Source organism: Sprattus sprattus, assembly GCF_963457725.1.
Source record: "Sprattus sprattus genome assembly, chromosome: 12".
Taxonomy (NCBI): domain Eukaryota; kingdom Metazoa; phylum Chordata; class Actinopteri; order Clupeiformes; family Clupeidae; genus Sprattus; species Sprattus sprattus.
In genome coordinates this window covers 6527340-6536015 of record NC_137910.1, presented here as the reverse complement: position 1 = coordinate 6536015, position 8676 = coordinate 6527340, and the positions used below count along the sequence as shown (strand labels likewise).

The 8676-nt window shown below is 43.7% G+C and overlaps 1 protein-coding gene across 1 annotated transcript in view; it reads right to left on the bottom strand.

Moving 5' to 3' along the window:
• slc2a15a (solute carrier family 2 member 15a) overlaps positions 1-8295 on the bottom strand; it is a gene marked incomplete at both ends in the record, with an annotated part of 18122 nt that extends 9827 nt beyond the window's left edge. The window contains 7 exons of the mRNA XM_080849080.1: positions 40-227; positions 711-843; positions 1068-1213; positions 2338-2462; positions 4031-4191; positions 6511-6609; positions 8251-8295. Coding sequence (XP_080705206.1) covers positions 40-227; positions 711-843; positions 1068-1213; positions 2338-2462; positions 4031-4191; positions 6511-6609; positions 8251-8295 — 897 coding nt within the window. The remainder of the gene's footprint in view (positions 1-39; positions 228-710; positions 844-1067; positions 1214-2337; positions 2463-4030; positions 4192-6510; positions 6610-8250) is intronic.
• Positions 8296-8676: the final 381 nt, after the last annotated feature.

Genomic DNA, 8676 nt, shown 5'->3' with positions numbered 1-8676 from the left:
AACCAGCTAAAGCAGGGATGTCAATCAGCGGTCACTTACGGCGTCGATGCCAGACAGCTGCATGCCGATGTTGATGACCACCACGGAGAGGACCTGCCACCGGACTGAGCGGTCGAACAGGAGCGCCCACACGGACACCGTGTCCATGGAGGAGAGGGAGCGCTGCTCCTCCTGCATCTCCTCGATCTCCGCCTGGATGTTACACTTGGTTCTGTACCACTTCAGAGCTGAGGAGGGACACAGAGACACGCGCTCACCTAACACTGTAGCACACATATTTTTTTAATATTTATTTTTTGGCTTTTTGTTGAAGTGAAGAGTGAGACAGGAAATGAGAGGGAGAAGTGGACAGGAGAAATGACATCAGGCCGGAATGGAACCGGTGTCCTCCATGGGCATCAAGCCCGAATGTGGTCGGGGCTACTGGTTGCACCACAGTGCCCCCCTACACAAAGCACATTTATTTAGCCAACCACATACATGTCTGCCAGAGTTAACTTAGCTTTGTAGCGTGAGGATATGGCACAGGATGAAACAGTAGTACACCCTCTATATTATCATATCTATGGCAACAATTACTCTGGACATACTTGCCTATGCCAACACCATTTACATTTACATTTAGTAATTTAGCAGACGCTTTTGTCCAAAGCGACGTACAACCACGACGAACACCACTGATGCTAGTATTATTGGGTTGCCATCCTTACCTGTGATGGTGGCATGGACATTGTGCTTCTCGATGAGGAGGTAACGAGGACTCTCTGGAAACCATGGCAACATCATTAACTGGATGAAGGTGGGCACCACAACCAGGGAGAGGAACAGGGGCCAGTGCTCCTCCTATCATGTACATAACACATCACCATGGTTACCAAACTATGAAGACTTAACCTCCATGGTCTCTATCTTCTCTGGGTTGCATAGTAACAAAGACAGAAGAACTTGTAAAGAACATACATTACAAGAAAAAAAAAAAAGCCATGCTGCACATAACACTGATTCATAACATATGAAATGTAAATGTAGTGGAGTGTATCTAGAGTTCTGTTGCACAGTGTATGTACCTTTCCCAGGAGTTCGTGGAGACCCAGGATCTGAGCGGTGAAGACCCCAGTACAGATGAAGATGCTGGGCATCAGGCCCAGGAAGCCCCTGAGGTTTTTGGGAGCGATTTCTCCCAGGTACATGGGCACCACACTCAGAGAGATACCTGTAGGTGGACACACACACACACTCAGAGAGATACCTGTAGGTGGAGCATTCACCTCATTACTTAGAGAGATACCTGTAGGTTGAGCATTCACCTCATTACTTAGAGAGATACCTGTAGGTTGAGCATTCACCTCATTACTGCTGCTTTATAGACTGCCACTATTGGACTACATCTCAACTCTGTTGTTACGGGTACAGTCTGGTTAACATATAACTACGGGGAGCTTAATTAAGCTTGGCAAGCTTTGCAAAACAACAAGCTAACAAGATGAATCCTTATGGAAAATGTCTGGACCACAATGAACACAGGTAAATATAGGGGACAGTGCATTTAGGAAAAGCATTTTGACCAATACTTTGACCAATGACTTGTTATTGAAAAAGCAATATTACCAGTAGTGTCTTAGCTCTCAGTTTGTTCTACCTGGTCACATAGATTCTTACTTTCACTACTGCAATAGTGTCTCATCACCTAAACAACAGATACAGAGGTTGGAACACTGATATGGTACATATCTTACAGGACTTGCCACTCGGCAGCCATCTTGGCAGCCATTTTTGGGCAAACAAGATCAGGCTCCTATCTAAATGAATGGGCAGAGATCCATAACTCTAGTACATAGAACAGTCAAACACAACTTAGAAGTGCACAGCTGGAATCACTGTTTACATCTCACATAAACGGCATAAACAGTTTCAATAGCCGCTAAAATAATACTTTATTTTTCAGGTACATTTGCTTACTAGGGTAAGGGTTATAAATATAGCCGTTCAGGTTAGGTGAAACATCAGTTACACCTTTTCGGACGATGAAATTGTCTCTTTATAATACAGGGCAGGACTTCTAGTTACTGATCCACCATAGCGCTGCAAACTCACCCCATTCAAACCCTACTTATTTTTCACTCAGTGATCAGTCTCCTCCCTTTAGCATCTCTACATGGTAAATCGTTTAGGAATTCAGATGTTGTCCAAAACCACATTAATGCGCATTAATATCTATGATACTATACTGACAGATAGGGCTTCTCTTATGATTGTGGAGGCACCCACAGCACTTCAAAGAGCCAGTTTCCTGATCATCTGTCCCCTTACGTCTGTATCGGTGAATGAGTTCTATACCTGAGTGAATCCCTGTGACAAATCGGCCAAAGATGATCATCTCCGGTGAGGCACAGATTCGGCTAAAGCCCATGAGAGAGCCGGCGATGAACACCAGCACAGTGGAGTGGACTATTGTCCCTTTCCTATAGAGAGAGAGAGAGAGAGAGAGAGAGAGAGAGAAGGAGAGAGAGACCATGCTCAGTACATCATACCCTTCTGTCTTTATCAACAAACCTAGTATGGTACATTCCATTATCATTATCACAGTGTTACTACAGTAAGTTTAAGTAAGTTTAATGCATAGAGCCATAAGGAGTAGCAACACATTGATACTTAGTATGAATAGAATCGATTGCCACTTACAGCTAACATTGCCAGGTCATGTAATGTAGAGTTTAAACTTCTTTAAAAGTATAGTTTCTCTGTAACAGTGGTGTTACAAAGTGCTACTGGACCTTACATTTAAACACTCTAAACATTTTACTTAAACACATTCAATGCACAAATTTCGATCAATCCACATTGGTCCAGAGCAGAGGCAGGTCATAATGCTCAGAGCATGCAGTGGTCTGCCCCACGCCCCGTGTACCTACCAGCCACTGACCATTAGCTCAGATCAGGGCACTTATATCCCACATTCATCCTCAGAGGAGTTTAACTATCCAAACCACACAATTGATGGTCCTCGACCGCGGACCAGAGCGTGATGTGTAAACCCACTCAGGGTAATGCAGTATGGGTCCTTGATTAGTTCTATCAGGTGGTAAACTTCCCTCCTGATTTACTGTCGCAGGTCCCCTCCATGTTTGGGCGATTCAGGACCCCCCCACACACACACATACACACATACACACAATGCCAATAAAGCATTGTGCTGTGATGAAATTGATTAGGACAATAAATGGGCTCGTGAATCATCGTCTTTCATTTGCATTTAAATGTCCACCTCACTGCAGACAGAGCGCCCGGCGCCTTTGGAAGTGAGAGGAGAGATGGCTGTCTGGGGGGGGGGGGGGGGGGGTTTAATGCCCGACTGTGCGCTGCCAAACAACCCCGATCACCGTGGATGTAAACTGCCATAGAGCATAAATGATGAAGTAATTCACGGCAATTACTTACTTTTATACCTAATTCACACTCATTTCAGACATACATAAACCAGTGGGGGAAAAAAACACAAAACACCAACACCCCTGAAGAATCTCATGAAAATAAGAATCACATATGGCTGTTTTCTTATTAACTTCTCAGGCAGGAACTCACAAACTGTTTTCACGGAAAGAAGTTCGTTGTCTGTGTGCACAGTAAACTGGTCTCTGGGCTCTAATGAACTCAGGATGCCATTTCCACTAAAACTCAAGGTCATCTGAATGGGTCGGGGTAATAACTGCATGGTAATGGCCAAAATGGAGATCCAATCCGGAGGCTCCAACACCCTTGAGGTGAGGCTGGCAAGGGCCTGATGTTTGGGTGAAGTGTGGGCTCGATGTGGGAGTGCCTGTTTGTGTGTGTGTATGTGTGTGTGTGTGTGTGTGTGTGTGTGTGTGTGTGTGTGTGTGTGTGTGTGTGTGTGTGTGTGTGTGTGTGTGGGTGGGTGTGGGTGTGTGTGTGTGTGTGTGTGTGTGTGTGTGTGTGTGTGTGTGTGTGTGTGTGTGTGTGTGTGTGTGTGTGTGTGTGTCTGTGTGTGTGTGTGTGTGTGTGTGTGGCTTACCTTCCAAATCTGGTGACCAGGATGCCCACCATCAGGGATCCGATGAGCCCCCCGCTGGCAAAGACGGACACAGTGAGGGAGTACATGAGGGTGAGGGCCTCCTCATTGAGCCCGGAGCCATTCCGGCTCAACGCCGTCCGGTTGTAGAAGTCCTTAATATACTGAGAGAGGGAGAGAGCCAGAGGTTTAACACTCCTTTATTAAATAGAAATAAACTGGCCAAATGTCTCAACAGCCATTGCGGCTCAACGCTGTCCGGTTGTAGAAGTCCTTAATATACTGAGAGAGGGAGAGAGAGAGCCAGAGGTTTAACACTCCTTTATTAAATAGAAATAAACTGGCCAAATGTCTCAACAGCCATTCCGGCTCAACGCTGTCCGATTGTAGAAGTCCTTAATATACTGAGAGAGGGAGAGAGCCAAAGGTTTAACACTCCTTTATTAAATAAAAATAAACTGGCCAAATGTCTCAACAACAAAGCCTCAGTTTCCACCCAGTGAAACGAGAGCAACTCCTTTTGGCCGGCGTCTTCCCTCCCACTGGTCCAATTAGAGAGTCAGGAACTGAGCCAGACCAAGAGGACACACTCATGTGACATCCCTTCTTTTTTCTACTGCTCACTCCATCCCTTCTTTTTTCTACTGCTCACTCCATCCCTTCTTTTTTCTTCTGCTCACTCCATCCCTTCTTTCTTCTACTGCTCACTCATCCCTTCTTTCTTCTACTTCTCACTCCATCCCTTCTTTTTTCTACTTCTCACTCCATCCCTTCTTTTTTCTTCTGCTCACTCCATCCCTTCTTTCTTCTACTGCTCACTCATCCCTTCTTTCTTCTACTGCTCACTCCATCCCTTCTTTTTTCTACTTCTCACTCCATCCCTTCTTTTTTCTTCTGCTCACTTCATCACTTCTTTCTTCTACTGCTCACTCCATCCCTTCTTTTTTCTACTTCTCACTCCATCCCTTCTTTTTTCTTCTGCTCACTTCATCACTTCTTTTTTCTACTGCTCACTCCATCCCTTCTTTTTTCTACTGCTCACTCCATCACTTCTTTCTTCTACTGCTCACTCCATCCCTTCTTTTTTCTACTGCTCACTCCATCCCTTCTTTTTTCTACTGCTCACTCCATCTCAGTCTCCTCTGGCCCTCTGCCCTTTCAGGTGACCAGCTAATCAGATTCCACAGGACTCCCAAGACTGACTTTGTGTTACTGAACCAAGTCCTGAAACAACCCCGCGACTGGAGCTCAGTATGGGCCAAGTCTCTGGATACAATAGTGGACTAGACCAAGATGGCATGAGACAATTTGAACTGAATGAAAGGAATAGAGGACACGCATACTTTCATTATAACTGTTACATAACTAACTGAAATAGAAATCTGAGCTTCCAACAGCCTGTTTGAAGGACACTCTCCTCTCAGTAATGCATTCCTAAGAATGAAAAGGTCAGGGCATGAAGTTTCTCAACAGCGTTGTTCACACACACACATGCATGGAGCTCCAGATTGCACAGAATCCCATGTGTGACACTCATCCCACAGGCAGAATATCGAGCTGAGTTACAGCCCGGTCCACCAGGGCCTTGGGAAAGCACTCTTGAGGCTTCCCACGTAGTTCCCAATTGAGTGGAGATCCACGTATCAGCTGTGAATGTGCACTGGCATTCCAGTTCCGTGTGCCACAGGCACACTAGTGTGCTCCCACTCCAGAATACAGTAATCACTGACGATGGCTTTCTCCAGCGAAAGAAGGCTGCAGAGCCTTATGGGACCCGTGTGAGGCACATTCCCATTCCACACGCTGAGGTTACAGAGGCCAGACTCATCCTGCTGCCATTCAATCTGCATTCCTCATCTGATGACAAATGCTGCACACCAAATAAAGCCTGAAAAGCTTCTCTGTTAACCAGGGAAGATTCAGAGGTGATAGCGTCTTATTCAAAATGCCCTTTATATATGAAAAGGTTGGGCCTATTATACGGCTGAAGGATGCATGTCGACAAGACTGTTCACAGAGACTTGATCAGAAAAAAACCCATACTTCTTTTCCAACTCACAGGGAAGCATCATAATCAGATTTTGATGTTTGTTTGTAAACAATAGTTCTACACTACTCCATTTTACATTTTACATACTACACTACTCACTGGCCATTCCTATTTCATTTCAGAGTGCCATCACTTCTAAATTGGCCAAGGTTCACAGCTACATGGGAGAAGGGATTCAGCTCAGTCTCTAGCTTTTGTATGGCTTCAACACAACAGCAATCCTTTACATAAGAAGCCATTTACAGTACCATTCATGTTTAGCGTGTGAGAGGCTATCCTGGGACATAAAATGTAAAAGCAACGATTGAAATCATATAAAGCACCAATAATATAATGAATTACTGCCTTCTTAGCCAGATGGATTGACATTTAGAATATCTAACTGACAAAGGGGCCAACAGGCAAATAAAATACAAAATGTTTACACACTTACCTGCGCTGGGGAGTTGACCACAGCCAAGTTATATCCATAGAGCATGGAACTACCAAAGGAGGTGAGAAATGCGACTGCCAGTAATGAGGCGGTGAGATGCTGTAGAAGAGGAAAATAATACATTGGAATACATGAATACATACATTACTAAACAGACAGGTAGGCAGGCAGCCAGATATATTGACAGATATTAAGACAAATAGATAGATAGACAGACAGAGATACAGACAGATAGATTGATAGATATATAGATAGAAATATAGAAATATAGATGCATAAAGTTCTAATTAGCTAACATCCCTGACTTCTTCACTGATAAGGTGACCAAGAGCTATGAACTCTTACGAGGTAACATTCCAATGCTGGGCTAAGTTAATATTGTAATATAATTAGTGTATTGTGCATCAAACTCAGCATTTCAGATTTAAAGGGAGAGACAGGCCTTCCAGTGACCTGTCCAATTAGATGGCTGCTAGCAAATTCAAACCAAGGTGAAGCCTGGCAGGTTAGAGGATGCTGTATATGGGCCATTCTACCGAATTCGTGTAATATGCAGTCCCTCAACAATAAAAACTATTTACAAAACAATTAGGTATCTAGGCATAGATATTTAATTAGAACATGTTATCGTCTATATAAACCCAATGCATTACATGAGATAGTGATAAGCTAAATGTATACAAAATCATCATTTATAGGGTACTTTCTATTGGGAAGTAGCTGTCCCCAACCCTGACATCTAAATTTCGAAGCCTGGCAGGTTAGAGGATGCTGTATATAACCTACAACAACATACTGTACTTGACTTCTTGCAGTGTGTCTCAGTTGGCCTGCCTCAGGCCCTCACTAACACAAGTGGCAGTTACAGTCATTGATTTACAGTAGCCCAGACCCACAACAATATGCTAGCTTTCGACAGGAACAGGAACTATGGTAGCATAGTTTATTATCATATGACAATTTGATGTAGGCCTAAAATCTTTAGCTTTAAAAACGTTCGTTCCACTGTTTCGAAACTGCATGTTTAAGGGTGTTTCACCAGGAGTAGGAGGACGACAAGAGGGAAACGGAAAGAGCACGAGAGAGAGACGCCATCACACAGGAACTTGACTGGGATGGAGCTAGAGTGCTCTGATCATGGGCGGAAAACTTAATTTAAAGCTGTAAGTGGTCAGATGCGGCTACTTATGCATACAACACACGTGAGAGCCAACGCTAAGACAATGTCTTGTGACATTTAATCAGCGATTTCGCCCACTTATCTGATGCGCAGAACAAAGATGACTGACGACGCTCACTACCCGTTTTATAAATGAAGCAGAGTATCAAATTAATCAAAATCAGGAATCTTTCCTGACACATAAATTGATGATAATTAAAAATGATTTAAATGTACGGCAGGCACCACAGACAGAAAACAAGACAAAAATATTAAGGACCACAAATCAATCATTCGTGATAACACGAATGCAACTGCTTAGACTCAATAACCACAAAAATCAAGTAGGCTAATATGTGTTATAATAGTATTACAAACTATAATCGCCCAGCTTGTCACATTGACATTAAGCTACTATGATGTATTGACTTGCAGACTAACTTCAGCAGATGCAGAATAGCCTACATTAGAAGACATGCATTGCCAATACTAACGACATACACCTAATGCGACATATGTGTCATATCTGTTTACCACGGGTCAACATTCGGGTTTTACATTATTTAATTAAGAATGCTTACCGATGTGACTTTCCCAGGTGACGTTATTAAAACTTCCTCAGCCATTTATGTAGGCTATCGAATCTACAAAGACAGAATCCCAGAGACTTGAAAAAGTGGAAAAACTTGGCCTAGATGTTTACTTTAAAACTACTTTCACTTGAGACTGGCGGCATTACAACTAGGTAAGTTCATCTTGAAAAAGCAGGCGTGGTCATGATCGATTTGCCGGCGGAAGACCCATTTAGGTGAGGGATGGTCGGTCCTGTCATCCCAAGCATGGCAGTCAATCCTGTCCCGTCTTCTTTCTCCGCTCAGTAGCAGTGGCCTTGTGGCCTGCGTAATGAGCAGAATCATGTGATGGAAAGCAACGTGATTCTGAGAGAAAGGCTGCTGAAATCAATTAGCTAAGTGAATTTACAAAGACCGCGGTTACTGTGCCGGGAG